Source organism: Acanthaster planci, linkage group LG20, assembly GCF_054643075.1.
Source record: "Acanthaster planci isolate LZ-2023a linkage group LG20, COTS_SCS, whole genome shotgun sequence".
NCBI classification, from domain to species: Eukaryota; Metazoa; Echinodermata; class Asteroidea; order Valvatida; family Acanthasteridae; genus Acanthaster; species Acanthaster planci.
In genome coordinates this window covers 10676068-10692829 of record NC_141796.1, presented here as the reverse complement: position 1 = coordinate 10692829, position 16762 = coordinate 10676068, and the positions used below count along the sequence as shown (strand labels likewise).

The 16762-nt window shown below is 42.1% G+C and overlaps 1 protein-coding gene across 1 annotated transcript in view; it reads right to left on the bottom strand.

The window, feature by feature from the left end:
• Positions 1 to 129: 129 nt before the first annotated feature.
• LOC110974984 (transcription factor Sox-5-like) overlaps positions 130 to 16762 on the bottom strand; it is a 53056-nt gene continuing 36423 nt past the window's right edge. The window contains 4 exon segments of the mRNA XM_022226987.2: positions 130 to 7618; positions 7990 to 8151; positions 9119 to 9221; positions 11203 to 11393. Of these exon segments, the coding sequence (XP_022082679.1) occupies positions 7269 to 7618; positions 7990 to 8151; positions 9119 to 9221; positions 11203 to 11393 (806 nt within the window). The 3' untranslated portion in view covers positions 130 to 7268.

The window sequence follows — 16762 nt, the reverse complement described above, 5'->3', positions numbered from 1 at the left end:
AAAATCTCCGCCCATACTTTTGAAGTTTGGTGCTCATCACTGTGTGACGTCATTAGTTAACAACAGGCGCACCATAAGGTGTCACCCCACTGTCACCGAAAAAAAACAAACATCACGACGAAAATGATCTGAATAGTTGCACAACGTTTATTATTTTCTTTATACTACATTTAATGTCAAAAAAGGGTAGATACGTATACATGTATTCTTGCTATACAAAATAATACAGAATATTAAAGCAAAGCCATGCATCTGACCAACAAAGGCCAACAGAGGGCGTGCATTTACAAAGCATTAATGGTGGTAAAAGGAGCACCAATAAATTAAAGAAACGAACAAAACAGAAATTTTTAAACTCTAAACCAGTCAACACAGAACGATCCTTGTCGAAGTGAGTAGAGTTGTGTTCAATAGCAATTTTCATACCCCATAGCTGTTGCATCTTTCAACACGATTGTAACGGCTAGCGGAAGCTTTCCACAAATACAGGTACGAGTTTGCTGGGATCTGTAGGACATGTCAATCCCAAGTCTTAAACATATCTATAAATATAAATAAAATATTTATACATACATCGTTAACGAAATAAGTTGGCGTAGTATAAAATTTATTGGTCACACTTCGGGCGATGTTATACAAACACTGACTAAACTTACATTTAGTGTGCATTTACATTTTCTCCAGATTCAAAGTCAACAAAAATAAATAGAGCTCACAAATAAAAATTAACTTAATATTGGATTAAAGACATCACCATTCTGAGCTTATCCCTTGGACCGGATGGAAGGATCGATTCATAGCAGAGGGGGCGTCTAATTGTTCAACGACAGGGACGACTATACGAAGCACCACAACACAAGGAAGCCCTACAATGAGTCATGACGTCCTCAGTAGCCATGACATTATTTCTTGGTTTTGACACTTGCTCTGAAACGGCTTCTCAGAAAGCGCACCAAAGAACCAGGACATTTACATGTACTGCAAGGCCATCTTACTTTCCTTCACATTCTCCTTCGACCATGCCCACTCGAAATCAAACGGGGGATTTGATCTACTTGCTGTGGCGATATTATTCATACATTTAAACTTTTTAAACAGAATTAGCTTTTGTTTTCAGAAGTTCAATATTTGAAGCTTTCACGACTGAGGATACCTATTTCAGGCCCGCAATGCCGAGTCAGACGATGCCATACTTAAGATATACGCCCGTCTTCGAACGCTATGAATACAATTAACTGTGGTGTTTTCATAGCAATTTTGGCACTGCTCTCGATGAAATTACAACCACATGTACATCTAACACTGTACACGGTCAATGGTACACAAAAAAGAGTCTATGTACGTATACTTGGTTTACACATACACAATATACAGCAGTGCACCACAACAGCACGTGGTTGAACCTCAAGAATCTCACATTAATGTCCATAAACTATATTACACAATCATCTTGAACAAGTCAAATGACACGAACTTCGCCTCAAAAAAGGTGGTAGATGTTTCTATAAAAAATAAAAACCACGGATCCATTAATTCATAATAAATTTCAGATAAATTTTACAGACGTTTTACAGGACATTTATAGATCGACAAAAACGTTGATACAACAGTAGTAATATCCATATATTTCAGTTTTCAAACAACCACGTCATGATATCATAGTAAACTACATAAGTTTTGCACCCGATTTCTTACTGCTATTGAATATTCATAAAACGCACACCTAGTCTACGACGTCACAGCTACTGAATATTCAACAGTCCACACAACACGAATGACTAGCATCATACGACCAATATTTAAGTCTTAATTAGTTACTTTATATAAAAAGGAAGAATTTTGAACTTCTATTTATTTGAATCGCTGTCAAGCTAAACACTGAATACCTTGTGTAACTATCTTTTGTTCACAATTTACACTGATTTTACATGCAAAGGGTTTTTCTCATACCCTGAGTTAAAAAGGGGGGGAGGGGAGGGTATTGAAACCCCCAAACGGAGTACAAAAGAGGGCGATATAAACAAAGGCTCAACTTCTTTAAGAAACGTCAACGTAACCTGGTTCTTTCCATTTAATGACGTCACGTACAACGGTCAGGTCAAGTGCTATACAGTCGACGGTAACCTAACAAAAACGTTTACACGTATTAACAGGGGTACAAACTCGCCAGCGACGTGTACAGCGTGTTAAGAGACTATGACTGCTAAAACTGAACATATCTGAGAAGGGTTCCTCACCATTTCGATTACAAGCCCTATGAGCCTCGAGCTGGACCAAGATAGGGTCAATTTTCTTCGCGACGGAAGCTCCTTTGGTTGGAACTTAGCTTCGCTGGTGCACGAACAACTAGGAAATGCAGGCGCTACCGTCGCATCGTTACCAACAAATTGAACCCTCCCCAGCATGGCTCTCTTCAACCGATGAGGGGGTGCTTCTGTTCAAGGCGGATTACTCAGAGTAATCAATGAGAAAACCAAATGGAAAACAGTTATGGCAAGACAAGACCCCAAATAAGACAAACCACATGCACATGTACGCAGGTTTCATCCCCTTCAAAACGCGTCGAATCTCAATGGCGATATGCCAATAAGTATGTGCGAAATGGGCTGGAAAGCTGAACACGCTCATGAATATGCAAAACATCTGCATCATGAATTTGTAAACTCCTCCACCCAACCGCAAGAAAAAATGTGCATGCCAAACTGGAATCACTCACACTTCGCGATCGGCGTTAGGAAGATACATGAAGAAACCTGCACAATACTACGCACTAAAGTTCTGCATAATGAATACAGAGAGGTCATCCGGGGTCATAACATCGTCCCATTCTCCACTGGTCAGAAACCTCGTCTCTAGTTTAAGGGAAGAATTACTGACAAAAAGTTACCAACAGTTTTCTCCACTGATGTAAAAAAAAACCAAATGTAGTGGATATCGTCATTAGGAACACAGCTACTGTAAACATGAATACAGTGGGCCTACGTGGTTGATTTGCTATCACGACCGTTACGCTCTTCTCTAGCATTCGATTAACCCGACACAACAAATACTTCATTGCAACCAAAAAATTAGGATTCATCCGAGGACATTCAAAAAAGTGGGAGACATACAAAAGAAAATCGAGCAACTACGTTAGAGTTGAAAATTCCTTGCGTTGATTATTAAACCCTTGGTTAATGTTGCCAAGAAGATAATAGCAAAGTTACTCCTTTAATCAGTAGGCAACACAAGAGGGCGGTATTTACCACAGGCCTTTGTGACGTCAGTGCAAAAGATAATGCACGTGATATTTATGCACGTACGCGCATGTGTAGGTATTTCTTTGACTTGAATTACAACCCGAGTTGAAAATGGATCTCTCAGAGGTTTTGAATTTGTTGTACTTGTTCAGTTTTTCTACAGCCGTTGGTTAGATTTAATCATGCAGGTAGGAAACCTCCACGATGATCACGATCCAAACCAGTAAATTTCAAGAAATGACAGTAAACAGTCTTATAGACGAATCCGACTACCAAAATTAGAAGTCATTACTACGGGGCCATCCTGTTCGAAAACAGGCAGTGCGCACGCGTGAAATTCCTCCTTGACCGATAGGCAGTAGTCAATTGCCGAAGTGCGCGCGCTCAGGTGTGTAATGGCCCCTCGGAATGGCGTCTCGACAGATTTGTCTATACCGAGATAAGCAGATGGTCCATGGCCTGGGACCATATACGATAGTTTCCCCAACGAAGGGAGTTCCCATGATTTGATGTCACATGTACGGATGCGGCCAACAGGAGGTAAGTCCCAAACTCTGCAGGCTAAAAAATCAGAAAGAGCTTTGTATTCCGTGGCCTCACGACAACTTTTCCTCATAGAATTTCAGTTCTTCCAAGCAGCTGGCTTCAATGGAAACACATGGCGGCGTGAAATTTGCTACGCCCGATGGACTTAAGGTGATGACTAAAATATCGAAGACTTGCCGCCATGGTAAACCTGTGTCTTAGTTTTAAGGAATAATACATCAGGTGGCACATAACTTATGGACCTCATAAAGCATCTTTTCTCGATTACGGTCACTTAAACTTCTCGGCATGATACTGTCAATTTTGATAATGGATAATGGTCCAGTTTATCGGTAAGCCTTTTTTCCTATGACATGTTTCAACAAGGCTGGTGATGTTTTAGGGAGAAAATATTTACAGACTGCCAAGCGCCACCAACCGCCATCTTTACATTCCACTCTGTCCATCCTAAACATTTACAGTTTTCACCTGTCTACACAGACAATGTAAATTTTATGCAAATGAGGTATTGAGCAATTGAGCACAGGTAACGCTTAAAGTTGATATAGCTATCTATTAAAATACATATTTACACACATACTACGCAAGAACATCGTTCCAACATCTAACATGTACATGTACATCAATGTCGACTACACATATATACCTTTTTGTTCAAGGTTATCAAATGCGTACAGTTTTCAATTTTTTTCTTTCATTTTTCAACAAAAGAGTTTTATGTTGTGTCAAATCCTGCATACTTTCCCTTTGGCAAAAATTCCGTTGACTGATCGACAATCAGCAAGCTTTTCAGACTGGTGCCATCATCTACGGCCCAGACTAAATCCTGACATATTTCCCAAATCCATGCACCATTTACATTTTTACACAGGCAGCAGGTTTTCATACAACACAATTTTGATTCGATTTTTCCCCCTTTTTTGTTTTTATATACTGTATTTACAGAACTAAGATGTTTGATCAAAATGATACTATCTATCAAAAAGCATATTATTCACATATTTACTATGTGAATTTGTCAAAAATGAAAACAAGCAAAAGAAAACAAAGTGAAAGTACACGTCGACCCAAACTAGTGATGTTTGTCAAAACAAAATGAAACTCTAAAACTCAAGTTCTGTAAAATTTGAAGGGGAAAAATTCCCACAACAGATGTTGCAACAAACCTTTCAAAGGTCTGGGCTGGTCAAAAGTAAAATCCTGAGTAGAGAGCACGAAGTTGCTGCAGAAGGATTATTACAGGTAGATATCTGTGATGATCTCTCCCCACAGTTGATCAAGTCTACAAAACCCCTTTTCTATTCTAACAACTCAAAAATAAATACAACAGAAAAGCCCGAACAGAAAAGAAAAGACGATCAGAACAAACTCATGTTATTGACAATCTCATCCTATTTTTTTTTCTTATTTTTTGTTTTGTTTTGTTTTTTTGTTTTTGGCTTTTTGTTGACTTTTGGGGGGAGGTTGAGCTTCCCCAGTTTTGCTTCAGTTACGTAGTCAATTAAATATGTAACTAGCTAGTGCGTCCAGAAGTAAACTAGATAAAAGTCGACATGCTTCTTGGCAAATATACAAGGGAGAGTTCAGTATTTTTTTATTTTTCCCCCAAAAAGAGCCATAAATGACATTTAATACAGAGAAATGGTGATCTGTGATGACATAAACAAACATAAAATCAGCTGCTTTTTTTTTCTTCAGAACTAGGGTTCATGATGAACACCACCATTTACGGAAGTGGATCTGTATTGCGTAATGTTTCATAGCCTATTCACTCTTTGCACGCTGCCGCCATAGGCATGCAGAGCCTCGAACTGGCAGCTTGTACAATTGCATCACAATCGTGTCAACGTAGCTTTTTGAAACATTGTCCAATCGCATGGTATAAGAACACAGCATGCACCAAATTGCTAAGCAACATACACGGGAATCACTGAACCGGCTATATTGATTGTGTCAAGCTGCTAGATCGAGGCTCTGCGTGCCTATGGCGGCAGCGTGCAAAGAGCGAATGCTGAGGTAGGACGTACTGTACTTGTAGTCTGGTTGTGAAAATGATTGCTCTTGGGTAGGTATTGTGCATTTGTGCCAAGGATTCTCTCAACCGTCATGAATTTAGTGAACTTGTTTTATTTTTCATTTTGTTCTTCAGCATGGCACTTCTACTGTAGAACCAAAGTCACTTGTGTGAAACTTGTTGGCTACACCACATAGGATAGAGCTTCATCATATCAAGGGGCAACTATCTTGTTTTCTACCACAGAGAGCCCCAAACTGAGGCTGTAAGAAAAAAAACAGTCAGTTGCCTTTAGCAATATGTAAGGTTGTACTAGTTCCATCATTTGGTATACAAGAGCAAGACAAAAACGGCAGCATCATGATGAAGGTCTACACCTTTGATGCACCAGGAAGTGACTTGTGAACGTAGACTCTGTGCAAGTTGAACCTCAGTTTGGAGCCCAGTGAAGATCAGTTACAGCAGGTTTGGCAGGTACCACCATGGAAGTTAATCTCATAGTGGGTTGTGTCGCTGTACACGACATCCCACTCTGTGGTGTGACCAACAAATGTGATATATCCCTCACAGTCCCAAATCCTCCGATTTCAAACTGATTTTTACATACACCGTAAGGGGTTAGCGTTAAAAATGTGGTGGGCACATTTTTACAGAGAGGTGGTGTGAATCTACATGTAATACTATGCAACTTAATATATGGTCATTAGGCAGCATCGATAAGCTTACTTGAGAAGCGCAGGCAAAAAGCATCCACAAAAGCTGAAGCCATCTTCAGTGGTCAAAAGCTGAAGCCATCTTCAGTGGTCAAAAGCTGAAGCCATCTTCAGTGGTCAGGGAGCATCACCCTCCCACTGGGGTCTGTTACATTTATATACAAGGAGGAACCAACCTTTCCCCTTTTGCAAATGCAAATTTGTCGGCCTGTTATACTCAAACTGTTTCGCACAGTTCTTCTTGGATGAGCCATTTTTCTTGGTTACACATTTGGCAGTGGTTCAGAGTTATAATTTCAGCGTGCACTGCAGCTGTCAGACATATCGATTTTTCAAGATTCTGTGACCTGAAGTAGTCAGTGTCTACCCATGCTGCCAAGACAAGCTGGAGTTGGGATGAGAGGAGTCTGGGTGCTGTACCTGCATGTGATTGAGTGTCTTCATGGGTTTGGTCCAATCACAACTCTCAGACCCAGGATACGGCAACCTCTCTTCACCAAGATGGAAGAAATGACAAATCTCACCACTTCCTCATTAATTCGACAAATACAGCACCATAAACAATACATTTGAAGTTGATGAATTAATGCCTAATGGAACTGGTCACACTGAATTCAGATTCGGTGGTTTAAGTCAACAGTTGTGATCCACTGAATGGACCAAACTGTCTAAAAAACATATAGTCCAATTAAAAGGCTATAATATAAACACAAAAACCCTGATATAAAAAAAAAAAACCAATGACACTTTGATGGCTCAGTACTCTGTGGGCGATTCCAGGGACATAGGGGAAGAGACTTGCCCCAGGGAGTAAGCACCTTCCACCATGGACAACCCCTGGGGTGACATGGGGCCAATGTTGGGCGCTCGCACCATGTGTTCGCCGTCCCGAGTGTAGAAAACGTGTCGGACCTCCTGCCGCTTGGCCCGCATCAGGGCCTTGTACTCGCCGATCTTCAGCTTCTTGCCGTCGATGATGCAGGTGCGTTTTGGGCGGGGCTTGTACTTGTAATCCGGGTATTTCTCCAGGTGGGCCTTGCTGAGACGAGCTTGCTCTTCATAGTATGGCTGTTTCTCGGCATTGGACATTGTCTTCCATTTGGAACCTTTTCAAGGAAGAGGAAAAAAATTATCAAAGGAAAAACAGACCAGACACCACCAGAAACCATTAACCCTAACCCCTAAAGGTGTATGTAAAATCGTACCGAAATAGGAGGATTTGAAACTGTTAATAACCCCCTAGGGTGAAATGAATCTGCAAATCTGTGTTTTATGGGTTAAGCCTGCTTCTGAACCTTGTGACTAAGGCTGGGTCTAGGTAAGAGCTAGTTTAAAGTATGTGAATGCATGTGACGGTAGCCATAGTCGTAGCCCAACACTAAATGCAAACCGATGAAATACCCACATGTACCCTTCTCTGGCACTCAGCATTGGCGAACAGCGCCCCCTACTGTCTGAGCACAGAGACAATACATACCGAGTATCTTGCTGATGTTGGAGTTGTGCATGTCAGGATGTCTCGCCAGTATCTTTCTTCTCTCCTCCTTGGCCCACACCATGAAGGCGTTCATCGGCCGCTTGATGTGCGGCCGGTTGGCGTCCAGCTTCCGCGTGTCCCGGTACATACGGGCAATCGTCGCTGCAAACGGGCAGAAATATGTTTGGATATCAGTGGAAGATATCATTCATATTATGATACGTTCTAAGTATATACATACAGCAAGAGCAAAGCACTGCTGCTGGAACGGATAAAAATGGGTTTTAATTTAGACTTAGAATTTGATTCGAGTCACGAAGTAAGATTTGATTATAATAATGGCCCCATTTTGGCCACCAATTGTTTTTTCAATTTTTAAAAACTGTTTGGATTATAGAAGTACCCCCTGTATGTAGGTCAAACATCCATTGTAGCACGGTGGATCGAAATCATTACGGATGAATATCGCCCTCTGTTATTCAGCCTCCAGAAAACCAAGTCCAGTGAGGTTTCTTTTAAAAAGACATATTTCTGAGAGTTCGGGATGACCCTGCTGCTGCACATATATAGCGCCCTCTTTGCTCACATCTTGCCAATGAGGGTGAGGGGCATCCATCTCATAGGATAGCATTAATGGCATGGGTAGAGGTTTTTTGTCTTGTTCAGTTGATGACAAAGGCTGAATTACTTTCCACTGCACTCTGCATTATTGGAAACACAGCAGTACTTCAAGGAGGATGCAGGGGCCAGTAGGACTTCAAATTCTTTGACCCTGACCCAATGTCAAAGTCCCGGCCAAGACTTTCGAGCTGACCCCACCAACTCTGATTTCTTGAGGATGCACATGTTAGCCGTACCCCTAGGATCCGTTCAAGCGAGCTACTCTCTTAAACACGAGTACTCTCCTGAAGCGCATGAACGGCAGGAGTACGCCCCGCCGATCAGAGAGAGTAAACTCCCCGTCATGCAGGAGTACACTCCTGACCTTAGAGTAATGCTCGGGCATCCTCACTCAGGAGTAACCGCACGAACGCAGCCCAAGATTCTCAGCTACCACCACAACCAGAGCAGTGACACTGAGGCCTGACACTGATAAGAGATGAATCAGACGACTTTTGTGATTACTTACAATTGTCAACTTGAACGTCCATCTTGGGTCTCCCGTCCTCATCGGTTAGGTCGATGACAATGGACTTTTTCATACTCTGCAACATATGCAAAGGGTATGTGGTCTGAAAAGAATGTTGTTTACAACAAAGAGAGAACAGGTGAATGGAAGAGAAAACAGAACAGGTGAGATGCTACAGCAAACTATGCTAATAGGGTGGGTGGGTAATTGGAAAGCCAGAACTAAAAGCCATTACATGTACTTCAGTGCTACCCACTCCGATTGAGGTTGTATGCAGGTGTATAATGCCGTTTTGGACCAACAGGTGTATACAACTTGCCACATGCTTGTGTGCATCAAGTGCAATATATGCATGAGTGGTGCTACCTCAGACTTAATGTACATTAATGTTAATTAATGTACATTGTAATGGATCGGCCTATTAATGGCTGATGCCTGATGGTCTAACAACTGCCCCCCCCCCACTTTGAAAATCATTCTGCCGCAGCTGACTACCTGTGCGTGTAAGTTAGTATACACGTACATGTGTAACGCTCTGGAAGTGCCTACAGGTTTACAACTGTGTAAACCATTGACGAAAAAAAGCGCATTGCCCTTTTGGTGTATACATTTTACTAAAGTAACACAACTCCCTTTTGATTGCAATATCTGTAAAAAAAAAAAAAGGAAAAAATAACATCTCCCCTCCCTATCAGCGCCAAAGGCCTGTCACCCTGGTTGGCGGGAACCTTCGGGCCGGGATATACCAATTGCGTCAAATTACCTTGCGTGCAAACCTCGCGGAAGAGCAGCAAGTGGAAGGAAGGTAGGAAATGCTCCTTTAATAAGGACCAGGGTTCAGTGTTCCCAGTTAACGCAGAGAGCGGACGCGCCGTTTCCCCCCAAAGGACTTCAAACGTACTGGCCCCGTCAGACAGCCTCTATCACGTACTAATAACTTAACTACAACCAGTTCTCAAGTCACAGAACTTTTTTTAATCCAGGGTCTACCGAAGGAATGAAGGAAAAAAATGTGGAGAGACAGACTTGTCCAACAAAGTACACAAGGTGCGCTGGGGGTCAGCAAACGTCCACGGGGAATACTCACGTCTCCCCGGCGCTGAATTTTTTTTTTTTTTGAGAGGGAAACTTTGATGGAAACAGATCGATTGGATGTTTTAATTTCATGTCGCAGGGCCTCCGTATATGGTGTGTGAAATGATGCGCTGGGGGATTTTTATTTTCCTTCAGATGTGACAGGGGGTCCCATTGGATCAGGGAAGGGGAAAGGAGGTTTTTAGTCTGGGCTCAGTCTCATCGGTGAAAGTAAGGACAAACGAGGTCACTCATAGTCAAGTCATCCAGAAGTACCCTTGCCTATTTTAAACCAAACGAATCTACATGTATGGTGAATATCCCCTTAGACAAGTCCTAAAAGCAGCAGCATGTGTACATTTTGCACCGTTTGTGTCTGAAACAAATTCAAACGATCTGAGGATTTCCTGAGGCGCTTTAATAGAGTGAAGCGAAAACTGAACTTTCGGGGCAGGCTGAGGAATGTAGTGTGTGGGTTTTAGCTTGGTATACTACTGCACCTAAGGCATTACTTTATTGATGCTAAGGGTAATTCTGCACCTGTTTTTCCCTGTAAAAATATGGCTTCCATATGGCTTCCTTTTTAGGCAGCTGACACCCATTATAAGTGACTTCATTGTCTTCGGAAGATTTCTTTGAATTGCATTCTACAAATCAGGGTAGGGTTACTAGAGAGTTACTTCACATGGAAGATACATGTGGATAGATGCAGGAGTCCAGTGACAGTATGTCATACAGGAGTGGTCGGAGGTACGAAGGGTTGAGGCTTGAGAGGCTAAAAAGGTACTGCCACAGTAGATGGGTTTATTTGAGAACTAATTCAGAACTTATTTCAGAACTGAAAACTTCAACAAGGATTCTAGGCAAGTCATATATCCAACTTCTGACAAAAATTTGTGAGAGTTCAGAAGTCTGGTCACTTGCACAAACTACGAAAAAACAACCTGGAGTATTAAACGGCAGCAATTAAAATCTTGGAAATGGTTGCAATTACAGATGGTGTAACCTACCGGTTCATCGCCGTTTTCACTGACGCTTGCATTGGAGCTGCTGTCCCCGTTATGGTCCCCGTTGTACATTGCTATTGTTCTCGATGGAAGCTGATTGGTCAGTGCTTCCAGAGCAATCTTCTCTTTGTCCGACGCTGTCGGGAAATTGCTGGCTGCAGCGAGAGCTGCTGTTTCCGTAGGTGTGACTGACACTGTAAGTTGAAGGGGACCAACACAGCGCTTTGTAAGTATTACTTTACTTGACTTTACATCATCTCATGGCACATACAACTCAGAATATACAATAGATTGTGATCATTTTACATGTGTAAATAATGATTCAAATAAAACAATTTGTACGAATACCAACAGATACAGAGAACTCGCAAAAACCAAACTTGTCGAAACAAACAGGGTATGTAACAAAACCAACAGAAAAAGTGACGTAAATCTTTGATAAATGTAATAGCAAAGACAATGAGTGTGAATGGGCATGAAGGTAAGTACTGAGAATCTAAATTTAAATACGTTGGGTAAGGGCAAAACCCGTTATATAAATTAGCATCTCCCCGACGCAAAAATACATCCTGAAATAGTTTGCAGTCCCCACTGCTTCACTAGAATCGGACCGGCCAGCCAACCCCGGCAACCTCTGTGGTCGAGTGGTTAAGATGTCTCCACTAGTAAGCAGGAGGTCATGGATTCGAGTCCCATCCGAGTGAGCTTGAGGATTTTTTCACAAGCTCTTGGACAAGCACTGAGCATACAGTGTTTATCAATATATACGTTGGGTAAGAGCAAACCCGTTATATAAATTAACATCTCCCCAACACAAAAAACATCTTGAAATGTAAATTTAATTATAAATGTAATATGAATTAAATGCCTTATAACCCAAATCGGGCTTACATTTCACGCCTTATGATTTCAACAAATCCAACAACGAAATTTTTCAACCACATTTACCAAATATTTAACAGCAAACCCTGTACATCGGTTCAATCTGTCTCTTTCACAAATACACACAAAACTGCAACAAAGTCAGCGGAGGGATTTACTTCAGAATCCAACTCCCCCCCTCCAAAAAAAAGGCCTGTTCAGAAATATTTCCCATCTTAAACCTTCATGCAACAAATGAATAAATGTAACAAATGAATAATCAGATGCGAAAGATGCCAAATGATGCAATTACCGGCAAGACTTACATCAGAAACTCATCTGACCATCATCTTACCAAAACAGTTTTACATTTATCTCCTTTCATAGGAAGGAATTTCTTAAGAGCTTACAACATTTGATCCCTTAACAAACAGTTCCTCTACAGCCTCAGATATATTTGATTTTCTTGGAAAAAAATTCAACCGAAACATTCATTCTTTCCTGTCTGATCATCACAGAAACCAAAAACGTTTTTTCTTATAACTAAAAATTACAATCTGGAAACATTATACGGCAGCCAACGAGTCTTCTTCCGCCACAAAACTTTCGGGACAAACGGGACCACATGACAGCAAAAACACGGTCTTGCAACTGCCTCGGTGATGCATTAATAGTATGTGAACAGATTCTGGTCTTTAAACACCCGCGCTAACAAACAAAGAAAGACAAGCGGGTCCCATCAATCCCCCAGTGGCAAAATTACCCAATTTCCTCTCCTTATTAGCCCCCAAATTGACTCCTAACCTTTCCCAGTCAGTGATAATCAGAAGGGAACAATACAGGCTAGACCGGCCTCCCTCATGTCAAAATATGGCAAGTGGCTAATTGGAACACAGAATGCTGGCACCTAGCCGTTTCCTCTGCAAAGCCAGGCACGCACGTGGACCCTGTGCGTTATCAGAGTGGTAAAAGACCAACTTAAGATGGTGTGCGCCACAGCAGCCAATGAACTTTTTGCTGTATTTTTTTCTGGTCAATAAATGTTCCTCCAAATTTTGATTGATCTGGTCTTCTGGTAACAATCAGACCCTTCAATCCCAGGAGATGTCAACGGGGGTGACATTAACTCAGACAAGGTCAAGAAAACCGCTATTTTTTTGTAAGAGGAAATAAGTTCTAAGTTTAAGGTAGACTTTTGGCATATTTAAGAGGGATACAGATCATGGTTATAGCTATTTTATCTTGAAAATACACATTGATAAAACTATGGTGAACACAGTAAGTTGAGGCAGACTTCCCTAAAGCATAGTGGAGTAGTCCTAACTTGGCTCCTTACTTTCATCTCAATACCGGTATTTGCCAACTGAGTTCATGTAACTACCTTACAATGGACCACTCCTGAAGCAAAGCAATAAAAACTGAATGCGAGATATGATTACGATAGCGAGATGTGAAACAATCATCAGAATCACAGGAGGAGTAATCTAGAATGAAAGTAGTCCCGTTAGACAGTGGCCATGGTGGAAAAGCAGTCACAATGAAGTCAAATGCCTGTTGATATGAAAGCTTGCCACTAAAGAATTCAAATCACAACAGGCACTACAGCGGACAGGTGGCTACAACCAACAGGTGGCCCTAATGGTAAGGTAATTACATGTACAGTGGGCATGTGGCCTCAGTGTACAGGTGGCCTCAATCGATCAGTGGCTACAGTGTTACCACAAAGTGGCTGCAATGGACAGGTGGCCTGTGTTCAGGTGGCCCTAGTGGACAGGCGACCACCATAATCAGGTGGCCCCAGTGGTCAGGTGGCCACCATAGCCAGGTGGCCACAATGGACAGGTTGCCACAATGGAAAAGTGATACTAATGGAAAGCTACAACATACGGATGAAAAATGGACTTTCACTACAATTAAAATTTACCTGCAATGGATGGGTTATCCGAATAATTTAAACTATCCCAAACTGGCGAGTCTAGTTCACAGTTAATGAAGTTTTTGGCCACTTGTAAACTGTAGCCAACCAACCTTTGCTTCGAACAGATTTCTTCAGATTTGTCCAAGAACCCAATGCACTTTTAGAAATGCTTAGGTTGAAAAAAAAGGAAATACCAGTTTGGGATGAGCTGTGCTTCCGAACTCCAATCTCACGCACCTTGCACCTGACATGCTATGTATCTATAAATAAGCAGCCCTGAAGCAAACTAAACAAGCCGCAAGACGTGCAGAGACACAAGGCCATGCCAAACTGTATCATAAAACCCATTCATTGAAGCAGGCGGATTGCCACAGATTAGGCTAATGAGTAACTATAACAGCTGCTTAATCCTTAGTCTACAGACACCGCAGTACGTTTGTCTGTCACTTGTCTTGCACGAGAAGGTTACCCTGGGTACTCTACAATGTGGGTCCTTAGCTTGGAGTTAGAATCTCATGATAAGAGCTTGACTCACAGCAGTGGGATCCAAGGGCCCCGCTATCAGTAGCACTCACAACCAATACAAAGTACACATTTCAAACTACAGCATCAACAACAGCAGGATTAGTGAAAACCTATTTCTTAGTTTGTATGTTTCTATCTACAGAGATCTCTAGCTCCTACTGTGATTTTCAGACCATCTCATGGTCGAAGGGGGTCGGGGATTTGACCCTTGCCCCCCTCCCCAAGCTCAACTAACACTTTCAGTGCAAATGTGAAGTTCAAACCCAACATATAGGTTTGCTTCTACGGTCATTTGAACTTCATGGCCTCGCTCATGCTCAGCCTCTGTGTTCTGATGTAAAGTATACTTGGTCTTCACATCATAACACGGGATTTACTCCACAACAGAGCAATAAAGTATTCATGGTAACCAAAACCACCTTTAACATGGCTTCTTGAAATCTGAAACTGCAAAAAAGAGAATCAAACCTTTGGTGAACTTTTCCAATATCAAAGATGGATTTGAAAAGAGACAAACTACAGAAGCTGGAGCAGTTAGAAAAAACCTCAATGCAGTTTTGTTTTAAAAACTGAAAGGGGAAAAAACTGGCCGGGAAATTGAAAGGGGATTGTTGAAAGTGAGTGGGGAAACAATTGATGGAACGTTCCCCCACGCATGCTCCCCAGGGGAGAGCCAGCTATAAATGTGCACATAATCCTGGCGCCAATAAGAAGGATCACCCCCAGTGCGCGGCCCCGGTGAAATGCTCCGCTCGTCTGGGCCCGCTGATTGGAGGCGGAAAAGCAGAATTTCTGCTGATTTCCCTTGCTGACCTGACAAGCGCGGATTTCCAGGGCTTCCCTTCTCTCTCCTCTCCAACTCTTTCACTCTTTCTCCAGCCGATCAAGTTCGTCTCCTGTCTCACAGACGGTGAGAGGTAAAATGTGGGAAACCATGAGACAGACACGCTGGTGAAAACGAGAGGTGGGTAGATGGGAAGTATGGCAGGCATTCAAGGCCAACTAATAGCACTCTGAGATTTGTGCCAGCTATTTTGATTTTTTTTTATCTCCACACAAACCTCCAAGTCTGTTGTAAAAAAGTGCCCCATGCCTTGAAGCATCGTTTTGAAAGTTTTGCTTTTTAAGGACCGGACGACAAAAATTACAACTCGAAAATCTAACACACAAATAATCCCTTCGGAAAGAAGACTAATGGGCCCAATTTCATTTCCCTGCTTGCTACTAAGCAAATGTTGGTGTAAACCATACCACAAAGATTTACTCAGCAGTAAGCATATTTCACAGAGAACATTTCAGTTACATGTACTTTGCTATTAGCACAAAAATTGCACGTGCGTGTATGGAGATTTCCATTGTGACGTCACATTAATAGTTAAGCAGATTTTTCCACCAAGGTAAGTGTGCCTTTGCCGTGTTTACAATCTCTATAGAACATGCAGAGCCTCTGTAAGCGTTAAATCATGTGCTAAGCAGTACCATGAAATTGGGCCTGATGTATTTCAAAGTCAACCAAGGCAGGAAGACCTGCCACTCAAATGCAGCCATGAGCAGTTAAACCAAGATGAAAAATGTGATGACGTTGACAAGGATTGGCCAGTACAGTGCTGACGACTGGTCCCTAGAGGCCTTGCTGAATGCATCAATTTCAAGGGGCACACTGCTGCACCCTTTAAGGTTTGTCAGGTGCCGGCCGAAAGATGGGGACTGCATGCAGCTAGCACACTGATAGCAGAAATCTTCAACAGGTCCACAGTATTCCAACCTTAATACCAGTATCTAGGGCAGAGTCTGAAACATGCTTACCGCAGCTACGGCAGTGTCTATTCTCAGCACATCCCTGCATATCTTCAATGGGCACAGACTTAGATCTAGCTTTAGACAACAGATTCAGATACAGCCTAAGACAGGATTATCCCCACGCAAAGACACATTCTTGACACAGTTGTCCTATCAGTCAAAACCAGTCAAATTTCCCATATATGTCTGTGTACTGGGGGAAATCAAGTGGAAGCAATTTTTTGACTGTTTTTGATGGTTACAGCAAAAGGAGGGTTAAAAAACAGCTCAGCCGCTAAGGAATCCACTCAATCCTCAAGTACCCTTTCAATGGTGATACAGAGAAAAGACTGGAGTGACCACTGAACCTGTTAAACCTCTGTCATGAATACTGTACTTTCATAACACGACAGGGCGGCAAATTTGCATGTCACCCTCACCATTGGACATCACATCATGATGATATCATAGCCTGGTCTC